The sequence below is a fragment of the Neolamprologus multifasciatus genome, chromosome 10 (genome assembly GCF_963576455.1).
Source record: "Neolamprologus multifasciatus chromosome 10, fNeoMul1.2, whole genome shotgun sequence".
In the NCBI taxonomy this organism is placed as follows: domain Eukaryota; kingdom Metazoa; phylum Chordata; class Actinopteri; order Cichliformes; family Cichlidae; genus Neolamprologus; species Neolamprologus multifasciatus.
The window spans coordinates 8049578-8072091 of record NC_140448.1 but is presented as its reverse complement, the minus strand read 5'-3'; the positions used below and the strand labels follow the sequence as shown (position 1 = coordinate 8072091).

Below are 22514 nucleotides of genomic sequence, written 5' to 3'. Positions count from 1 at the left end.
TCTGTGCCATCTAAAGCTCGTCCACGCAGTCATGGTTCAGATCACCATAAAAGTGGCAACAAAACCACTCCCTTCACCATGAATTATATTTAGAGCACAGTGGTATGTAGGCTTAACCTGCATCCTCACTGGACTCCTCAGCTGCCACTCAGTTCAACAGAAACACCTCTTGACAGAGAGGATTTTAGACTTTTCTTCTCACAGGAATGTTTTCATCTGTGCTGAGACAAGACAAGGGGTTTAGCTGTGGTGGCTTGTTGAGCACTGGGCATTGATAAGGTCAGAGTAGGAGGGAGGGCACCAAGGAGAATCCCAGAGAAAACTGCTTGAGAGAAGTTTATCTTTGGTGCTGCAGTTTCCTCAGTAGCTCAGGAGAACATGGCCTCGCTGTGAAGTGAAGAGGTCAAGTGACTGAAAGAAATGAACTTTATCAGGTAGGTCTTTCTTAATCTTTCTGGGATGTTACTATTGCTTCGCTAGCAGAATTATTATGAAGAAAAAATATGAAAGGAATTTTGAACAGAGTGAGAGAACTCCACATTCAGCTGTGGTAAAAGAAGTTGATCCATGTGACCAAGTGACCATATGGATTTAAATTTTTTGATTTGTTTTTTGATCTTTTAAATAATCACTCAGGACATTTTTAAGTATTTTTTCAAGTTTATTTCTTTTCTAAACCGTAACAAATATGCCGTGAGATCTAAACTAGACACCTAATTTGGGAGTCGGAGTACTGTGTCACAAGATCAGCGTCGATCCTGAGAGTCTCACCCAGGCCGCTCCGGGGCTATCTCTCAAACACAGCCATCTGTGTCCCTGCACTTTTTATCAGATCGTTCTGACAAACATTTATGAGTACAAACGGGTGAATTCATGATCAGCATTCTCTGGGAAAGTTGAATGTGGGATTTCTCAAGACCAATACTAAACGGATTCATCATACTATATAAATTAACTACATATCTAAACAGTCGAGCAATCAAACAGTTTACACTGAATGTGTGTTTTTTTTTTTTTAATTATATGTGTTTAAAATGTAAAAACCTTGAGATGAATCAGTTACATTAAAACTGCACTTGACTGATTTTATGTCGTGTTCTCACATTTAAATGTGTGGCACACTCCTCGTCATAATTTTAAAACGGTTCATTAAAAAAGTCTGAACAGCACTAATGACAATGTTATCAGTTAGTTATCCAACATGGTATTGTATACTGCAAAGTACAAGTATGACAACATAGGGGAATTTTAGATTTACATACAAATTAGACTCATGTACCCTTGACCCTGTGCTATGGTGAATTATTGTGCTTTAAACAATAACATGAAAAGGAAAGTTCTGATAGGACTCTATGTAGTCCTGCAAAAAACTAAATGCACCTTCTCTATTTCCACAGGAACTGAGAAGGTAAATAGCACCTAGATACTACTAATAATACGTCTTTAAATGAATAACTAATTAAATAATCATCAGCAAGTGGGACCACCTCTATAAAAGTAGAGGTTTTGGCAGTTTTAACACAGTGCCACACTTCCCTGCATGCCCCTGTGTCAAATGTGTAATTTTATGATATTTCATTTAGAAAAGGACCAAACAAGTGTGACTTGCTTGGAAGGAAAAAGCCTCTTCTTTCTGCAAAGAACCTGGCAGCGTGCCTTAGGTTTGCAAAGTTGCATCTTTGCAAACCTAAGCAAAAACCCCTTATACCAGTTGTCAAGCAGTGGTGGAGGGGTAATGATTTGTGCTTGTTTAGCAGCCACAGCCTCATAGATCCTTGTAGGCACTGAGATGACCATGAACTCCTCTGTATACCAAAATATTCTAGTGTCAAATGCGAGGTCATCTGCCTGACAGCTAAAGCTTAGCTGAAATTGGCTCATGTAACAGGACGATAGCAGTCATTCACAAATGTGCATGGAAACATTCTTACCCTGAGCAAAAAACAAGTGTGCACTCAAAATCTCTATCAGAGTTATGAAACGTTGGCAATGGAATATTTTGTTCTTACCCCCATGGATATGTTCTGAACCAACAGGGCTTATGCAGTCTCCATATTATCTGCATACTGCCATGCTCCTATTTCGCTACACAGGAAAATATGTTTACCTGAAGGTAAATTAAAGAAAGTGGAGACAATACATATTTCCTCATATAGAGATTTAGAATTCTGATTAACATATAAACTATTGTATGAACAAAACTGTCACGATCCTGGGTCTTATGACCCAGTGTTTTGAGTTTAGTTTATTTGGATGTTTATATGATTAAGCTCATTAGGTTTTCTAGTTCATTTGTTATTAGATTCCCCTTGTGTCTTCCAACCCCTGTTAAGTCTCCCTTGCTCTTCATGTCTGTTATGTTGTCAAGTTCATGTAGTCATGTCTGCGTTTCATTATGTTTCCTATTTTATTTTCTAAGAGGTTCTGTGTTTTGTTTCTCTTTCCCTGTGGCGTTGTTATGTCCACGTTGTGTCTACTGTGCCTTTCTGTCCCATGTTTCAGGTCCCTATGTTCTGTCTTCTCAGTTGCTGTTAAGTTTACATGTCTAGAGTTCAGTCAGTGTGTTTCCTGTTTTACTTTGAAGGTCCATGTCTCATGTGAGTGATTCTAGTTTTGCTTCCCTTGTCTCGTCCAGCCTGATTACTCCCAGCTGTGCTCTCCTTCTGTGTCTCATTCCCTCATTATCCTTTTGTGTATTTAAGCCCTGTGTTTCTCTTTGTCAGTGTCGTAGTCTCCCTCATGGCTGTGTTTCCCTGTGTGTTAGTTATCCATGTCCCAGTTTAGTTTAGTTTTCCATGCCATTCTGCAATAAAGCAGTTTTTTGAGTTTAATTTTGTTGTTGTGAGTTTTGCGTTTGGGTCCTTCTCCTGCCTGTACACAGCCGAAACATGACAAAAACAAGCTGGTGGGAACGTTTCCTAGGCCTGATTCTAATTTTGCATGTGCAAATATGAGAGCTAACAATCAGCTTATAAAAGTCCAGTCAGTCAATCAACTAATTTGTAAATATCATCATCATTTCATTTACTAAAGCTTATCACGTTACCATATCTAATCAGTGGTTATTAGTAAAGTTACCAACTGTTTTTATGGTAATAAGTGGTGTATTTTCTTATTTTCATTAAGTTACTTGACAGGTTAAGTCTGCCATATTACTTAGTTTATTCAAATAAAACATTTCCCTCTCTCCTTACAGGCCTTTCTCCTGGTTTTGCCAATAAAGCTGAGGGGACAGTTGTAAGACGGTATGGCTGACTGGAACTTGTTAGGGAAGCTGCTGGAAAGTGCTCAAGAGCACTCCACTGTAGTGGGCAAAGTCTGGCTGACAGTGCTGTTCATCTTCCGCATCCTGGTGCTGGGGGCTGCTGCTGAGAAGGTGTGGGGTGACGAGCAGTCCAGCTTCACATGCGACACCAAGCAGCCCGGTTGTCAGAACGTCTGCTATGACACGACCTTCCCCATTTCTCACATCCGCTTCTGGGTGATGCAGATCATCTTTGTCTCCACGCCCACTCTCATTTATCTTGGTCATATCCTTCATTTGGTCCGCATGGAGGAGAAGGAGAAGCAGAAACAAAAGGAGCTTGAAGACCAGCAGCAAGTATTCTGCCATAAGGACAAAAAGCCCTCAGTTAAAGACAAACAGGGCCATGCACGTTTACAAGGTGCGCTACTGCGGACCTATGTCTTCAACATTATTTTTAAAACCCTGTTTGAGGTGGCGTTTATTGTAGCTCAGTATTTTCTATATGGGTTTGAGCTCAAGGCCATGTACACCTGCGACCGCTGGCCTTGCCCAAACATGGTGAACTGCTACATCTCCCGCCCCACTGAGAAGACAATCTTCATCCTTTTCATGCTGGCTGTGGCCTGCGTCTCACTGCTGCTCAACCTGGTGGAAATGTACCATCTAGGTTTTACAAAGTGCCACCAGGGTCTTCGTTACAGGAGTTCAAAAGCCGCACGTGAAAGTTCCAAAGCCCTGAGTGAGTCGGCCATGCCCTTTGTCCCAAACTATAACTACTTTGGAGGTCATTCTGCTGTGCCTGAACCTTTCCCTACAGACTCAAAGTACAGCATGCCAGAGCCAAACTCTGCTTACAGCCCCTACAACAGCAAGGTGGCCTACAAGCAGAACAGAGATAATATGGCTGTGGAGAGGAAAGGCAAAGCGGAAGAAAATGATACAAAGGAGAGAAAAATCTCCAGTCCTGTCCTTGAGATATCCATCGAAAATCAGCGCAGAAACAGTCAGTCAAGCAAGCACAGCAACTTCAAGAGCAGGATGGATGACCTGAAGATCTAAGAATCTACTGAATATTAATGCAAGAAGACTCAGGAAAAACTGGAGACACCAACATGTAATAATATGTAAAATATAAGTGTGAAAGATGTTAGAAGAAAAATGAGGTAAACACAAAGCAGATAAGCACTCTGGGAGACACGCTGGAGGCTGCATGTGTTAAGTATTGTGATTAAAATGTGAAAAATAATAACAGCAGGCTTCAGTGAAAACATCTTACTTCTACTTAACTTCAACTGGAGCCATTTCTTAGATCAGATAATCTCCTTATGTTAGTAACAAGGAAGCTCATAAGAAAAGAGCAAGTGTTTAGAAAGCTGGTTTAACCTCATGACACTATTTTACTTTGTTTCCACTCTGAGTCTGACATGTGAAAACCATAAGAAAAGAAGGCTTTACTTCAACTACAAATTATATTTTTGTCATTGATGATCTTTCATATTTGTGTGCATATTTTTATGCAGACCAGGTAACTCAAACTCACGTTTTTGTTTACAGCTGTATTACTTAAATGAGTACTGTGAGATGAGAATAGAAGATAAAATAAGCTATACTGGACTAATAAAAATGTTTTACTGAAACAAACTGTATTTTTCCCATGTTATTGATTGTTGCTTTTATTGCTTAAATTACTGCAAAAATATTTGCTTATTGATGAGGATTTAATACAGAAAGTACTTATGCTGGGATACAGGCTTCCTTGTATTGTATTTGTGATGTACTTTGATTAAAAGCCCCAAAACAAACAAGTGTTTTTTCAAAATCCCTGTTTCAGAATATCAGATGTACTCAAGGATCAAAGTGGGATTTCTATGTTTCTTTTAGCATAGTGCTTCTGGGTTAATTAGTGCTTGTTTTGTCTGGAAATGTATTTGTACTCTACTATCGTAATTAACTTTACTTGGGTGGCTGTAGCTCAGGAGGTAGAGCAGGTCACCTACTGATCGGAAGGTTGGTGGTTTGATCCTTGGCTCCTCCAGTCTGCATGTCAAGTATCCTTGGGCAAGATACTAACCCCATGTTGCTCTCCGATGCATCCATCGGAGTATAAATGTGTGTGAATGTAGTTAGATAGCACTAAGTATAGATAAAGTGCTTGTGAGAATGGGTGTGATTGGGTGAATGTGGCATGTTGTATAGAGTGCTTTGAGTACTCAGAGAGAGTAGGAAAGCGCTATATAAGAATCAGTCCACTTACCATTTATTTCATATTTTACTATTGAGAAGCACTATGGTGTACCTCTGGTCTTTAAATGTGCTATATAAATAAAGTATTGATTGATTGATTATTTGATTTGACAGGTTGCAGAATTTTAAGACTGAATTAAATTTTTCACTCATCCAAGTGACTTCTTCATTCTCAGAATTGAAGTGTCAAATATTTCTCCCACTGAAAACGTTACATCCAGATGAACAGAATCAACCTTTTGGGATTTACTTACCTGGATGATTGAGCATAAATCTAAATATATTTCAATTTGTTTAGCAAGACATCAAGACATTTCGTAATTTGAAAAAATAAGTATATAAAAACAAAAAACAAAAACCTATATAGATGTCACATACACACTTTTGCAGCTTTTTTTAGGATGCAGTCAATGATCGTGTGATGCAAATTAAAGTTTTAGCCATACAAAATGTATTAATAATCTCACAGCACAGCAAATGTCACAGTTCCAGAGCCAAACAACAGCAACTTGACATTCATGCAGGCCTCATATGAGATGAGTAATACTACAGGGATTATGAGACCGTTCATTCACTTAATTTGTAATTAATATGTGCATTATGTTTAGATTTCAAGTATCTGGAAAGTGTGATCGGCAAAGTTTGGTTTGGACAGTCATGGCATTGTGAAGGTTTTAGCCTTTCAGTGGATGAAGCCTGAGAAATGGTTTGCATACATCCAAGGCAAATCCTTTCAGGATATGGTCAGTGGGGCGGTTTGCTGGTGTACTTAAAGTCTTACTTAGTTTAATCGCTGAATACTATGCTGCTCTGAGTGTTCGAAGTTAGTCTATGATGCGACATTTCAACATTTGAATACTGATGGGAGCTGACGGTTTTCTGTCCAAGAGCTGTGTTGCAATGTTAGCTCAATCTGTAGTATATCAGTGCAGCCCTGCTATTTCTTTTTTTTTTTACAAGAGGCTGTCACATTAGCTGCTCGGTTTCCACCAGCTGCACCAAGACACATACAGATTGAGGACAGTGTGGATGGACCCATTTCCAAAACACATGCCATCATACTGGTGAGAGCTATGCTTCAAAGGCTTCCTGTCTCCAAGCCCAAAATAACTCACTTGCACACTTGGGGGAGGATTGTGGGTGAAACTGTGGGTAGGGAACCAAAATAGCAGTCTGTTGCAAACTAAAATAAATACATCAAATTATGAAGCTGCACGTATGCTTGGTAAATCATGATTTATTTAGCCAAACACTGATTGGACTTCAAGGGAAGTCTGTTCATTCATTCATTCATTCATTCATTCATTCATTCATTCATTCATTCATTCATTCATTCATGTATTTGTTAAGAACTGTAAATATTCAGTAGCTGTAAATGAAAAAGTTTTGTAGTTTATTTGATTTTAACTTTATATCATATGTATTTTATGATTACAAGTCATACTGAGAACGATCATATTTTAAACATCAGCAGCATCATGCTGGTTTAGCCATGACAAGGGCATGATCTCCGCTAATGCAAATGTTATAAACCAAAATAAAATCTCTCAGATTTCCAAAGCAGGAAGATCTTCCTTGACAGACCCAATGGGAAACTGAACAGGTGACAGGGGTCATTAGGTTATGAACTTTGGACTAACAACCATATGCAACCAAATCTCTGAGCCAGAATAGTATGCAGAGACCATTCATATAGAGTGCCACTGTTCCTCATAAATCAGGCTGACAGTTCACGCTCTTGGACAAGTCAAGGATGGGACCTTTTACTGCAAAACCGATGACTTATTATGGGCCTTGTCATATGACCCTATGTTTTTATGAATTCATGCTGTGTTACAGACCAGGCTTTTACACTAATGCAAAAGACTCATATTATGCTTCTTTTTCTGAAAGTCACTAAAAGGTGACCTTCAACACCCCAACATACTGTACATATCATGTAGGAGGCCAGAAAGTAGGCAACTGTTTTGAGCATACTCTACTGTCTAACAGCATTGTATTCCCACCACACGCCAACACTTTTAAAGCACTCATTTACTGTTCAAGAAACTGTGTGTAAAATAGTTTCCCAGACACCATACAAGAGGGGAAACCTTTTAGCTTTTTGTGACCTGATGTCGAAGGGAAAATGCCAGTAAGGTAAATATTTCTGTTGTTTGTTGGTGTTGAGGAAGAATACTATATATATATATATATATATATATATATATATATAGTTTTCAAGTCTATGACTGAGTCCATCAGAATATTGCTGGGCAATAATTGGACATGTAAATATTTTTGCGCATGCTGTGATGGTTTCAGCTGTTTTTTATTTGCGTAATGAGAAAGTTCCATCTACATCTACAGACCTCAGGAGAAAATCTTTCTACTTGCCAGGAAGTGTTTTATCCACAATTACATCAACACATCTCCGCGAAGTGTTATTGTATGGAAATCTTTAACCCCCTAATGTCTAGTGTAAGATATTTGATACATGCAGGGTTTTGGGGGTTTTTTTAGACTTCTGTCGTCGTCACCCCCCCCCCCCCCCCCCCCCCCGAAAAGAAATAAATAAATAAGTACATAAATGCACAATTTATTTTCTATGTAATTTTTTTAATGCTAGATGTACCAAATACAATAAAAATGAATTAACTTGAATGGACTCGCTGGTTATATCAAAATATGGAATATTTTAATTTTTATGGAATATGGAAATTAAAATGTCATTAATTTCTTTAAAAAAAAAATTAAAAAATGAAGATTACATTTTTAATAATTTTTAATTTTAACAAATATATTTGTTAAATATTCAAATAAAGTATTTATTCAAGATGTTTCTTTATTCATTTGCTGTGACATTTACAGTGTTGTTTATCTGTCCCTCCTCCAACTCTAACTGAAATCACTGGTGCATTGACATCAGCAGCAATGACTGATGATTGTCAAAACCATGTTGTGTTTTGTAGCTTATAAAAATGCTGACCCTTTTTGCTTATGGAGATTCTTAATCAGTTATGATAAAAGACCGTCTTCTATGCCCTTTTGCAAAAATAAACAGAACTATCCCCATATGGTATCACACAGACTAAAATAACCCACACGAGCTGAAGCTCAAGTGTCATGAATATGAATTAAATGCGTGTAAGTCACGTGTGTGTGTGTGTGTGTGTCACATTGTGAGCAAGAATTAACTGTTGTCACTGATGATCATTCATAGAATCTTTACTCTTTATTCTAGTTCATCTGTATGAGAATAAAAATATAATCAAGCAAGTAAACAGAAATATCTCAGCATCAGCTATTGTGCAAATCAAACATTCAGTCAAAAGCCATAAACAACAAAAGCTGTAGACGATGAGGATATGGTTAACCATACTTATTCAGCAGTAGCAGCTGGAGTATTATCCATGCCAACTGTATACACTCTCATGCTTAATGGGAGAACTGCCAGCATGCCAGAGAAAAACTCTGAATTCTTCCTTCCTCCCAATTCGTGTACTTTCTATCATTTTCCCATGAAAAAGTATTACTGCCACCATCATTTTTCAGAAGTGACACCTGAATAAATATGGTTAGGAAACAGTGCACATCAAAACGTTTCTCTTAATCACTGGTCTAGCAAAAAGAACAATAAATCAATCCTTGAAAGCATACTTTTTTTCTTCACTTATCTTTAACAACCCATCAAGTAATCAGAAATTGGCAAAGCATGCAATAACTCATAATCCATGTAAATCCTTTTACATTAAATTGCAGGCAAACAGTCAGATTGAAGTGTCACGCCAGGTCAGAGGTGATGTGACCGCTATAAATAATGAACTGAGTGGCTGATTTGAAACATTGCACTATGATCAGTTATTGATTTCTCTTGCTGAGACTGTCAGTACTGTTTCAACTCTCTGGTCAGCGCTGAGGTCACTCATCAAGCTTTGGATTTAAGATCAATGTAGCGTATTATGATAGCTTCATTGCACTGATCATGTAAATCATTTTAAGTTTAACTCCATTAGAAACGCTTATTATCAGTTAGAACAACTTATGTTATGAATATAAAGTATGTCTAAATAATGCAGTTATTACACAAAAAGCACTTATGATTGGTCCCTAAGTTTAAAAAAAAAAAAAAAAAAAGCACTTAAACAGGAAAATAAATCTTTTCCCTCATATGATAAAAACTAAAATATAGGATATAGGAAACAGAGGACTGCAGCTGCATTTAAGAAGCATCTAAAGCACTGTTTTTAAAAACACAGGCAGAAAAAAAGCTAAAAGTGTGTGAATTTGGCCCCTGGAGATGACAAGCTGTAGCTGAAGCAGTTACAACCTCTCTGAACTCACGCTTTGCAAACCTGGCCAAAACACAGCCATGTCTAAAGCTTGTACATCTCAAACAAGTGCAAATTATTCACAGGCTGAAAGTATAAGAAGAAGCAGCAGAAAATTGAAAATTATAGTGATTATACTGTCTCTCTGTCGCAAGCGGTAATGGCTGTTTGTCAAAGGCTGGCATAATGTGGCAACTCCAGTAACTATGCTACACATGCTTTATGTTTTAGTGTTACAGAGAAGATGCAATCTGTGTATCACATATATTTTGTAATGTCCCAGATTGAAAAAATATCCCTTTCCTCCCGTTCATTTTACACAAATGTCACCCTGAGAGTTGATAACACAAAATGTCCTTCAAACGGTTTATGGTGTCTGCAACACCCTCCCAGCTTCTATATATTAGATTCTCTTTCAAACCTTATATATACATAATAATCAAACAACTACTGAACTGACCTTTATGTGTACAATGCCGCACTAACAGGAGCGCAAAATCCTACATATACGGACGTAAGCAAACGACACATTAACCAATCACGCTGTGAATATCAGACACAGTTTTAGAGGAGGCAGATTACTCACCTGCAGCTGCAAGGTGGACATTTTTTTCCCTTTACATGTTTTCAAGTATGACCCACATGAAATCCCCCTAATCCTGACATGTTTACCATTTTTGTGTGCTGTTTTTGGAGGAGAGACAGATGTGGCAGTACAGCATCCTCCTTTGTACATTATTGCAAATGCACCTGCAACCGCAGTGTAACTTTTCATGTTGTGACGTCTTCACTCCGATAACGAGCGAGTTCAATTCCTGACTACCAACGACAACACTGCAACTCGTCTTCAAACAGCCATATTACTGTTTGCTTCATGCCTGCGTTCACTAAAAAGCTGCACTCTCATAATTTATGTTTAGAGCAAAACGCACATTATGAGACACTGACGTCAGAGGACACACTACCATTTACAGTAAATTTCACTTTACAGCAGTGATAGCTAATTTGAAAGAGAACATACATGGAGATCTCCAACCAGAGAATCCTCTTGCGGACTCCATCATGCTGTTTACGTCATTTATTATGTAGGTGGACTGGAGAGAGAAGGAGAGGGACAATCCTTCCTCTCGTGTTAGTGGAAATTAGCATCTTATAAAGCACATCGCTAAACTATTTTGTTTTTTTCTTAACAGAAAATCTGAAGAAACTGTGGCCGAGTGAGAGAGTGCATTTGAACATTAAAATATACTGCACATTAATGACCTATTACAGAATAGTGTTTGCACGTGTTTTATCAGTCTCTGATGTTCTTCATCATCTGCGTGACAAACAGGTCTCTGATGATTCCTCCTCATGTGTGATCGGTAGATAGTATCAGTAGATAGTAATTTAACTCTGTGTCCCACTAAATCCACCACCCTGTTCAAGTGGAGAAAGGAAATTCATGGAAACTTGTAGGTTTGAATCACAAGCAAAGTGTTAGTTCACTTATTGGTCTTTGACTTCAGCTGGGCGACCTTAGCTTGTCCCAGCTTCATCTGAATATCAACAGGCCTCTCAAAGAAGCTGACTATGGCCGGTTCATTGAGCAGAGATGCTAGGACCTGCTCGAAGGAAAACGACCACTCCGTCTCTGAGAGGTCTTGACTGTTGTGGGAGCTGGATGTGTCAGAGCTCTCTGGGGTTGTGGAGGACTCTTCAGTTGAAGACTCCTCGCCAGCAGTGGTATTGGCAGGCTTTTTGGACTCGGGTGGGCTGCTCGGCTCCTGCAGCCTCCGCCCCACTTCTTCCATCCTCAGGAGGAGGCTGGTCACATGAGCCACGGCTCGGTACAGTGACTCCTCCTCGGGATCACCATGAAAAATGTTGTACAGGGTCTTGGAGAACTGGATGAACTGAGTCTGCGATGGAAATGTGGGAAAAAAAAGTTAAATGAGTCCATTTATTGTGAAAAAGATGAAGTCATGCGGACACAACAAAGCATGGTTTGAATTACCTGATTAATTCTGGGCAGGTCTTTGATGGTTTCCTCTTTCTTTAATATTTCATTCTGCCATTGTTTCAGATAGGCCTGCAGGTCAACCTTCCCTCTTCCTGTCAGTTTAATTGACAAACTTAACTGTGTTACAAGAAATTATAATTCTCGCACAAATCCTTGTTGGAGCCATTAATCATTTGTCATAAATTTGGGTGTAATATTACCTCTTTCAGGGCTTTTCCTTATCACACCATCTTCTGGAAGATCAAAGGCTGAAACAGGGAAGCAGCATATAAACAAACTGTAGAGAAAAATGCTTCCACACAAGTGTTAAGACAGAATTATTGCAATATTTAGTTAGAAAAGAGGAAATGAAATTGGAGTTTTGTGGAAGGACAAGAGGTAGCTAACCAGTGAGTCTACTCAAGTGAGAAGAGTCTTCAGTCACTGGAATAAAGTGCTGGATTCTTTGTTCCTTTAAGTGTAAAGGACTACCTGTGAAGGCTAAAAGATATTGTCTGTAAGTGCACTGAAAGGAAAGAAAAGACAAAGGAGAAAGAGAATTCACAAGAGCAAAGCAGAGTTTAGGGCCAGATTTACTAAGCCAGTTCGTTTCAATGAAAACATTAATTACCAAGAGCAGCACAAAGGAGTCAACAACGCATGCAGATCTGATGAGGATCTACTACCAATCAAAATAATGGTCTAAAAGCAGTTTTTAATGCATATGGTTGTCTATGAGAGAAAGAGAAGCAATTCAGATCTATGGAAGACAGCTGAGGGAGAATCGATAAGAATCTGATTTAAGGGTGAACTCTGGTACAAACTGATGGAGACCATTGAGTGATCATAAAGGTCGAAACAGCATTCTTTTTGTCAGCTCAGGTTTATAACCACATTCAGTTGAAATTTGTGTACAACAGCTGACCTACAGGCTGTAAACAAACACAAAGCATTTACATTCAGATTCTGGATGAAGCCATGTGTTAAAGTTATTATGCCACCTCCATAAAGATACAAATTTCTCTGAGGTTTTGAGTGTTATTTTTGTATGCCATATGAGACTGGAGCAATTTATTAATTGCCACTTTAAGCTCTGGTCCGTTATAGCAAAACAGTAGAGCTGAGGTCCAGAAACATAGATCTAAACATGCTTTTTTCGGTGATGAATACATTTTATCCTTTGTATGATTTCCTTCTACATTGTTAGTAAATCTGGCCCATAAATAAAGAACGCAGATGTTAAATCCACACAGAGATTAGATTTAGATTTAAAAATAGCTGTGTATAGAATTGTTAATATTAAACATGCTACAGTATTATTCCATGCATCAAAAAAAGAAACACTTGAATTTTTCCTTTCTTCGCTCCAACCTGAGCCACATCTACATGTTGGTGCATGTGTGCGTTTTGGTTTAAATGCGTAGATTAAACAACTCCCATCACAAGCCAGAAATGTAATATTATTTTCCTGATAGCTTTGTGGCACATAAGCCTAAATATTGCCACATAAGTTACACATTGCACTCCTCTCAGCAAAAAGACCAATACCAACCTCTGAATGCAAACTAATTAAGAATAAATGGAGAAAACATTTCTACCGAATTTCCAACAATGAAAGTGTCCTGAAGTATAAAATACTACAGAGCATAAAGAACAATGCAGACTTCCACAGGGCTCTAAGTTAAAAAGGTACAACAAGACATGCTGCGGTCACTACAGCCAATCACAGCAGAGCTAATGTAACCGAGTGGTCACTGCTTTCCACTTGAAACTGATAAGCGACTAAAGCTGCTCCACAGCTCTTCTGGCCTGAAAAACCTGCAGCGTCTCAGCTCTGAAAAGGATATGACTCCAATCATTTCAATGTAGCGTTTGGCCCAGTTCCAGTCCCTCTTATTCATACAGAGGAAGCAAACAAAACAGCGATCAGTGCACAAGTGGCAAATTTGAAGTGCGTCTCCACCATCTTGTTTAGACTGTGGCACCAGGATGTGACCTGTCCTTGGTGCTGAAGCAATGTGCACTTTCCATGAGACACAAAATAAGCTTTGCTGCTTGATGTTCACAGGCCTGGCACATCACAAGCGGTGACTCAGTGCTCATCTGCTGCTAAGCTGTCAGTTGTAATTTGAGCAGCACAGTCTCTCTTTCTGAAGAAACTAGCCTACTGCTAAATGCCCTCACAGCTCCTTAGACCTGTTGTTGCCATGGCAAACTCTTTCACCCAGCATACGCTATTCTTACCCCTGCCTTCAACAAGCATCATGCACGTAATAGTCACACATTCAAGGACACTTTCTTCCCCGAGGCAATGTGCTCACTCATCAAATGCTGGGTTATGGGCTGAATTATTGAAATGACAACCCGTGTGCATTTCAGCCCTGCAGACCTCCGACTGACGTAACTATGCGACCTTTTATTTCACTTTGGGCTGCTTCTGTCAGTCTGCTGCTGCAGTGTGCATCAACTATATAGATTCCAGTCTGAAAACATTTGCTGCATTTGAACCTACAGCAGTTTGTCATCACCATAGACACTGTGTGAAAGAAAGAGGTCAGAGGTTAAAGACAGTGTTGTGTAGTTTATGAGAGGCAGATGAAAATCAGATAGCAAAATAAAGGGCACAGGGCCATGAGAGAGAGAAGTTAACGATCTAGTCTTAAACTGAGATTGGTTTTATTAGTTGTTCATTACTTACCTGGTGGCAGGTGGAGCTTGAAGAGAAATTTCAACTTATTTGTGAAAGATCCGGTGTATAAAGTATCTATGGGAGAAGCAAAAGTTATAGTTTCAGCAGTGGGGACACTGAGGTTAAAGGTTTTACTAGAACAGAGCAGAAAACCAACAAATGTACCAAGGGCACAGCAGAATTCTTTAAAGTTAATGAGACCATCCTGGTTCTCATCTATCAGGCGGAAAACCCAGAGGGAGAGGGTGCTCTTGATGCTGCAGAAAGCCCAGGGCTCCAGCAGGGAGAAGAGCATGCTGAACTGTTGGAAACCCAGCTGGTACTGCTCCAGATAGGCCAGACTGGGGTCATGATGGAGCAGAGCTGGGCTGTTCATTGTCCAGTAGCAGCTGAGGAAATGCTGCCTCTGAAAGTAGATAAACAGAGAAGGAAGCATGACCTGTCCATCTTTTTCTTATTCTAACAAACAGTTAAGCATGGTGACAATAAAGATACAACATTGAAGTTCATGACTCACTTTGAATAAATTATAAAGCTCGTCCAGTTGTGAGGCACTGAATCTGACATCTTGGGACACCACCCGGATCTGAAAACACATTTGACCTCGTTATTAAGGCCACAGTAATATTACAATTAAATCTATAAATTACTTTCACTCATATTTTTCACACATATTGAGATGCCTGTTCTAACTCGGCAGATGTGTTCCTGGTGACCAGAGTAAATGCATAGGCAGGTCTGACATCATTTGTAAGAGCAATTCTCATATTTTGCTCTAAAGACCTTTAATAAGTTATCCGTTTCCCCTAAAATGACCGCTGCCTGCTCCATTCTGTGTGCTGGGCAAACATTGATGGCCATGTTTGTTTGGATTTTGCTGTAAGAACAAAATTGATATCAATGCATTCTCAAGCCTCCCATTCCTATTTTTACTTGTCACAACTAGGCACCCTAATCCAGGTCCTGCAAACAGGACTCTGAAGGGGTGAGGGGGAACTAAAATGCAAGGCAGCCAATAGGTTTTCACTCATCTAAAACTGCCACAAAAACCTGAATAGATATAAAATATACTGTATTTTTATAGAAATGTATTTATATACTGTATGTAACTGTGTTTTTTACCCTGTATTTATAGATGTCAAGAAAGTTGAATTTCTTTTTACTGTTACTATTTGTCTTTGGTTCCAGTTGAACAAATAGTTCCCAAGAAAGTTCCAACCCACAATCAGTTCATTCTACACCTGCATTTGATCTGTTTAGGGGGCATCTGTAATATTTAGCTTAAAAAAAATTATAACTTGTGTAATACTGTGTCCAAACAGGCCCCTGTACTAGTTACTCTAAGCTTACTTACCACGTTTTGCTTGGTTGTGTCCTCCAATGTTTGAATCACATATAGTTTGTTTCTTTTCCGTGAACTCTCAACTTCCTCTAAACGGATATTTCCATATTTCTGCAAAGACCGACACAACTTAGTTTTATTGAGAGAAAAAAAAAACGGTGGGGAGGTTGTTTCTAATCGGTCACAAACTGAAAGAGCAAAGTTATACCTCATAGGCCTCTCGGATCAGCTCACTGATATCTACGCTGATGTGAGATGCTTTATCATTATTGCCTACTGAAGCTTGCTGCACTGTCGGGGGCAATGGGCTGTCTTTGTTTGTCACACTGTCAAAAAACCTGGAACAACACCAACAGACAAAGAGGGAGAGTGTTATTTACAGTGTAATGATATTTAAAAGTCTCGGACATGCATCATTTTTGCATTCACAGACTTGTTGAGGATGGTGACAGCTTCTGCATCATCGTGGCAGCTGATCAGAGCCTCCATGTTGTAGTCCAGCACGGCCAGGCCAAGCTGCAGGATGGCTTTGATTCCATCATAAAAAAAACAATCCACCACGTTCACGGCGCTCTCTATGGGCAGCACACTGATGAAAAGCGTGAGAAACCAGGACAGAGACACGGAGGAGAAGAAGCTCAGGTCTGTCATGTGTTCCACCAGCTGGGGGAGGTTTTCTCTAATCAGATCTTCGAACACAGCCTGGTCAACCAAAGCACCTGACAAAATATTTTCATAGTGAGACTTTGCTCCTGGCATAATTAAAATGCCACGCTGCCAGGTATCCAGCAGAAGCCAATGTTTCTACTCTCACCAATAATTCGGCGGTTGAAGTAATCTGGCAGCATCCTCTCACAGACGGCTACCAGCAGCCAGAAAGCCTCCTCTTCTTTTGCATACAGCAGGAGAACCGAGGTGAGAATGTTCATAGCCTGAACAGGAGAGAAATAAACAGTATGGTTTAATAGGCTTCTCCCTCCTCCTAAGTACACAATGGTATAATATATCATCACAAGAAGCAAGGGAAGGACATATTTCAAAAGTTATTTTAAGTACCTGGCAGTATCCAATTTTAGGGTTCCTGTAGGCATAGGCAGTCAGGACTCGGCGAAGAGCTGAGATTCCTGTGTCGCTCTGAAAGGCCGGGTGCTCGGGGAGAGAGCGGTGCAGGTCTCTTTCAATCTCATCTGTAGCCAGAGTGCTTGTGCCCAGAGACTGTTCAACCAGCTCAGTGTAATAGCCGGGGTGAGTGGCCATGTCGTTTACAGCCCCTACAGAGTGTAAAAAAAAAGCCCCCACTCGGTTTAAAGTAAAAAAGCACTTCAGTAGATAAAACTTTGATCACACAAGGCTTCATTAACCACTGACTGATGCTGCTCGTCACTATACGGGACACGGCGACTTTGATGTACAACCTGAGAAAAGCATCCACAGCTCTCCCCTCAAGGCCTCAGGAACGCCGCGCACGATCAAGTCTCGCGTCTTCCTGGTAAAGAACATACTTGTACCACGTCCATACTCAGAGAAATGGATGTTCCAAGACTGCTCCTTCATCTTCTCCTTAAGCTATTAACCCAGAAGTATCAGAAGAAAGTTTTTCAGTTTGAGACATGATTGTATACATGCACTTTCTATGGACCACTGACCAGTTGTTTTCTTACATTCTTTCAAAATAAGCATCTGGAGGCATTACAAGATGGCTACTGAGGGAAAGGCTGTGCTTCTAAAAGGCAGCAAACACAACAGTGCTACTAACAAAACATGTGTATTTTTTTAAATTCATGTATTCGTCATCTGATTTTATAACAACACCCAAGAACTAACCAGTCATCCGCACTCACAGCAGACAGTTTCATGAGCCCATCTGAACCACAGAAACCCATCTGGATCTACATAAAGTCCCAGGTCTGTCTGACATTATTTGTAATACCTGAGCAGACTTGACCCTGATCAAACTGTACATAACAGATGTGCTGTGTTTACACTGTAAATAAAGCAGCAAACCAGTAGTCATTATTATACTTTAAAAGGGCAAAGAACAGAAGTTGTATTCAATAATCCAAAGATTGCTAAACTAAATTTTCCTCATCAGGGGATTAACCATGCTGTGTCAATCAGGAAGACATAAATAACATAAAGTCTGTATGTATTTTACCACATACTTCAGCTAAGAGGATAGATTACAGGAATCACAGGTTAGATGCCTATGAACGTTACAGTTTCATTTTGACTTTGTAGATTAATTGAGCTTGTTAATAACATGTGCAAATTGGACACTGATGGAGTCTTGGTTCTAGATTGCCAATAATAAGTGCATCCTGTTTAGTTCTGGGTAGTACAGCTTTTTACTTTTTTGGATACGGGCACAAATCCAAGCACATATGAAGATGTCTGCTGCTAACCCTAACCCTAACCCAGATATATGCATGTGATTTGGTAATTTTATGCAAAATGCCAGTAAAAACAAATCAATTTTTCATTCGAGCAGATGAACTCTGTTGTTTACCATTTTGGGATCAAGGTTTTCAACATCCTGGGGGTGGAAAACAGTCATGAGAGCCTCGGTGCTCACGGCCTTGCTGCTGTCTTTCTGCCCCACCATTAAAGTTACGTCCTCTGGATTGTCCTCAAAGTGGTTTATGAGAGACTGACATTCTCCCCGTATGGCCTTCATGACAAAGACGTTAATCATTTTCAATGTCAGACACCTCTGCAAACTACAGGATGAAGTTTAAAGAGAAGCAAAATGGCACAAATGAAACAATCACAGCACATTACCTCTGATGAAGCAGAGTGCTGTGGGCTGGCACTAATCCCACACCTACTACGGATTGTATTGGCAAGCCGCTGATAGTCCCGCACCTCAGAGAAACGCAGCGCCCTCTTGCCGCGCACGCACACCGTTAAAGCTCTGCTGCTGGAGTCTGGTTTCTCAACGTTAACAACCTAGAAGACAGAAATAAGGAGACAGACAGTCACAGATGAGGTTTTCTGTTGTTCACCAGGTTGTTTTTTTGCTTTTTAAAGACAAAACACTTTTTGTTTGACTTTACCTCTCGCATTGGAATAATGACATGGCATTGACTTCCATCCTGACTGGCAAAACACAGGTAGTTCTCCGACAGACAAATCTTGCCAAGCGTGTTAAAATGGCTGAAGGGAACCCACAAGAAGCTCTCGTGCACTTCTAACAGGTTTTCCTCTTTGGGAAGCCTGAAAAATGTCCTGAATTGCTCACTCTTTGCATTAGCTTCTATCCCTCTGTGGAAACAGAAGAGCACAAACATCACATTTAGGTTTTCTCATCAGCCTCCAGCCTCTATTCACATCAGTCATCCAGTTACATCTATTTCAAAATGATCCACACTGCTTAAATATTATTATAACCATAAAATAACAGGACGTGACTCCCTTGTCGACTGGGATCAAATGAAAACAATGGGAAAAAGTAAACAAACACTGGAACTGTCTTTAAAGAACTGGCACTGGCAAGCTCAGGCATGACTTGGTTGGCAATCCTGGCAGGTCACACCAAACATAAACCCTATCTGACTCAAGTCATACTTTGTTTTCTCGGGTTCTTTAACTTTGCAACTGGCACTAACAGGATCGTGTGAAGCTGCACTGCACGGCGTACAAAATATTACCTCTTTGTAATCTGCAGCGGGTCAGACAGCGCTGGCTCTCTCTGGAAGGACTCTTTATCAAAAAGACGCTTGATGGAGTAGTCAGCCAACTGTTCCATGATGACGAACGTTTCGTTCAGGTGCAGCAGCATGGAGAAGTAGTGATCCTCTCCATGAGCCAAAACATGGATGCTCTCAGTCAGAATGACATTAGAGGTTTTCTCCAGCCTCCAAAGCTCATCCCAGGAGATGACTAGTTTAACTGCACAGCATTAAAAAAAATATGAAGTAGTTAAATTAATTGCTGAAAAGAGCAAAGAAAAAAATAAATACAATTATTCTTAAAACCTAAAAAGCTGTCATTACCTGGAACTATTTCCTACAAAAGAACTACTAAAAGATTCTGAGGCCACAAAAACCCACTATGACAGCAATTAGCAGCTGTCACACCCTTTATTACCACCAATCAACTTTCTAAAGACAGGCAATGGCAGAGAAATTGCTTACCCTCAGCTCCCAGAAGGTATGAATAGAAGCACAGGAAGTTTGTGCTGAGGTAGAGCCAGCCCTGGCAGGGTACTTTTCCTTTCCAGTAGCTGCATGAGTAATATGTGACCAGCTTTTCCTCTGGTGGCAGCTCAAACCACTTCTCAAACCTCAAGTGGGCTTCTCGAAACTTCTCGGGATCATCCTCCTGCACTAAGCATGTCTTCCCCTCTTCTGCAATAAGACCCTAAAATGTGACGTACACGGGGTTACTGTAGATTGTTTATATATTATGGATATAATAATAAAGCAAGTAATCAACATTTCTGGGGATTAAAAAAAATAGGTCTTCCTAAAGTCTCACTCTAATCTTGCCCTGTACAAAGCTGGTGACGTCTTCGCTGGAGTCAAAAACAGAGAGCGTCCTCATAATGTTCTGCTGCAGCCAATCCCAGTGCTGAATAATCTCCTCTTTGGTGACACCTGACCAAATGTTAAGAGGAAAAGCATAATACTAAGGTCAGCTTAATCGAAGAAATGTTGCAACTACTAGACAACAGACAGCAATATTGACATGAAAATGCAGAGGGGCGTACCGCATGCTATTGACCAGTACACTTGTGAGTCTGGCGTGTGGTGCAGAATACGATAAGGGGCCACTTTGGAAGTGGAGTCCAACACAGTATCCAGGGTTCCTACAAGGAGGCCTGTAGCATAAAGTACAATGATGTATAAAAAAAAAGATAAATATCAGATTTACACATGAATCCTCATAGAAGCCTTCAATAACTGTTGAATTTCTTGCCCATCAAAAATGACATAAACAGCACTGTGTGCTGAACCATTTGCCTTTAGTTAGTCTGTGCAGGACTATCCAGTCATTGTTCATAGCTACATCTCAGACTGTGTTGAACGCATACTGACAGCGGAAATGCATGATCCCCCCGGACCTCGTCAGGCCTAAAATTAGCTAAATCTGTTACCTCTACAACTTCTTTCTGACGTGCCCTCCATGAATAATTGACAAGGTCGAAGTGAAACCACTATCCTATGCATTGCGTCAGCATTAGACAGGCCACCCTGCTGAACACCCCCAAATATGCTCTAACGATGAGCTGCCAAGTAGTAAAGCATTCAGCAGATCAAACAAACACACTTTGCAGCACAGAGCATGGTGATACTTCAGATGTAAAGTGCCGTTTGCTTTGGAGAAGGAGGTGGGGGGGGGGGGGGGGGGGGGGGGGGGGGGGGGGGGGGGGGGGAACCATACTATTTAACCTCCATTATCATTAACCCTGACAGTTAGGACATCAGTACATTTCTAGCCACTGACAACATTATTAACAATCTAGTAGATGGTAATAGATAATCTACAAAAGCTGGATGTATTAAAAGTATTCCTCTGAGTTCCAAGTTAGTAAAGAAGGTCCTGTGGGTTAAACTGGAAACTTACTTGGGACTTGGGAGGAATTTAAGGACGTGAGGGTAAACTTGATGTTGTATAGTTTGCAGGAAAAAGAAATGATTTATACACACTGTGTATATATAACGCCACATTGTGACTACTCAAGTAAGCATCAGGGTCTCTCCACAAAGTGGCTGATGCATTTGCTATCTGGGGAGCTGACACAGCAGTGACATTACAATCGCCCAGGTTTAGTTTCTAGCCTGTGTGAGAAACAGGTGCACTTGTTCACAAACTGACCCAGCTCACCAGCAGAGTGGAAATGCCCTTTTTAAACCAGGAAAATCAACAAGCAGAATACTTCTGCTTTTATAAGTTGCTAAATTGTTGGGTGACACAACAATGCCTTAAAAAAAGTGAATACAGCCTGTAATACAGGCCCCAAGGAAATGAAATCAGCGGTGTAGTGTACAGACCCCCCAGTCCACTCAGCTATAAGAAACATCAAACAAACCAAACGAGCCAATGAACAGACACGTACTACGTAAACCAGCTGTTCAGTACCTAAACTGACTCACGTAATTTGGACCCATAGCTCAAACCTGTTGCAAAGACGCTTTTCCTTTTTTTTCCCTCTCGGTTGAGGAGTAGGCTGTGTAACAGCACCCGCCCTAACAGTGGCAGACATCTAGTTAGCTAGGCAAATTCTCCGCGAGTTAACCAGCTATTAACTTGCGTGTTTCCTTGTGGTTTGTGAAGCCGCAGCAGCTGTCCCGAAAATACGATATGACAACAAAACTGCGAACATTACCTGTCAAACCGCCACCACCTTCTCCGTACCCTCGTCTCCTCTGCAGCACGAAATACTCGTTATCCTTCTCGGTGACCCACAATTTAAAAGCATTTTTCAGCAGAATCTCTTCGGGTTTGAGCCACATGGTTCTAATGTCGCCAAGTTATCTGTCAAACCGACCTGACATGTCACGGTTATCTCTAACGTACCCCGACAGCAAACCCATGGACATTTGTTTGCCTCCGAATCCCTCCCTTCCCACGTCGACAAGAAATGCTGCCAAAAGTGCAAGGCATTGTGGGATTGTAGTTTCTGAGGAGAATGAGGGGCTGTAGGCGGGTGATACTGCAACAGCGCAAATATACTACAGAACTGTGTTGTAAAGGTTTCC

General features: G+C 40.3%; 2 protein-coding genes across 3 annotated transcripts; one reads left to right on the top strand and one right to left on the bottom strand.

The window, feature by feature from the left end:
- The first annotated feature begins 65 nt into the window (after positions 1–65).
- Positions 66–5564, top strand: gja2 (gap junction protein, alpha 2). Its single transcript, XM_085175177.1, has 2 exons — positions 66–434; positions 3197–5564. The coding sequence occupies exon 2, from the start codon at positions 3248–3250 to the stop codon at positions 4304–4306; it is 1059 nt and encodes a 352-aa protein (XP_085031303.1). The 5' UTR covers positions 66–434; positions 3197–3247; the 3' UTR covers positions 4307–5564.
- Positions 5565–8330: 2766 nt separating this feature from the next.
- Positions 8331–22398, bottom strand: tbc1d8b (TBC1 domain family member 8B). Of its 2 annotated transcripts, XM_085175175.1 has the most exons (21): positions 22142–22398; positions 20522–20632; positions 20290–20408; positions 19947–20172; positions 19461–19701; positions 18867–19074; positions 18592–18759; positions 18320–18481; positions 17229–17379; positions 16870–17084; positions 16628–16745; positions 16247–16532; positions 16022–16151; positions 15826–15924; positions 14989–15057; positions 14637–14877; positions 14481–14546; positions 12191–12283; positions 12004–12051; positions 11798–11895; positions 8331–11702 (listed from the first exon to the last, which is right to left on the bottom strand). In XM_085175175.1, exons 1-21 carry the CDS (start codon positions 22266–22268, stop codon positions 11286–11288), a joined length of 3393 nt encoding a protein of 1130 aa, XP_085031301.1. In that variant the 5' UTR covers positions 22269–22398; the 3' UTR covers positions 8331–11285. The 2 variants fall into 2 exon arrangements, with proteins under 2 accessions (XP_085031301.1, XP_085031302.1); XM_085175176.1 differs by lacking the exon at positions 12191–12283.
- Between the last annotated feature and the right edge of the window lie 116 nt (positions 22399–22514).

Bases quoted from the DNA above. Each gene is read 5' to 3' on its own strand.
- gja2 (XM_085175177.1), top strand. From the start codon at position 3,248: ATGGCTGACTGGAACTTGTTAGGGAAGCTGCTGGAAAGTGCTCAAGAG.
- tbc1d8b (XM_085175175.1), bottom strand. From the start codon at position 22,268: ATGTGGCTCAAACCCGAAGAGATTCTGCTGAAAAATGCTTTTAAATTG. The intron at 14,878-14,988 runs GTGAGTCATGAA...ATCTACTTTCAG, and splicing joins AGCTTTATAATTTATTCAAA to AGGCAGCATTTCCTCAGCTG. The intron at 12,284-14,480 runs GTAAGTAATGAA...AATATCTTTTAG, and splicing joins CAAGCTCCACCTGCCACCAG to CCTTCACAGGTAGTCCTTTA.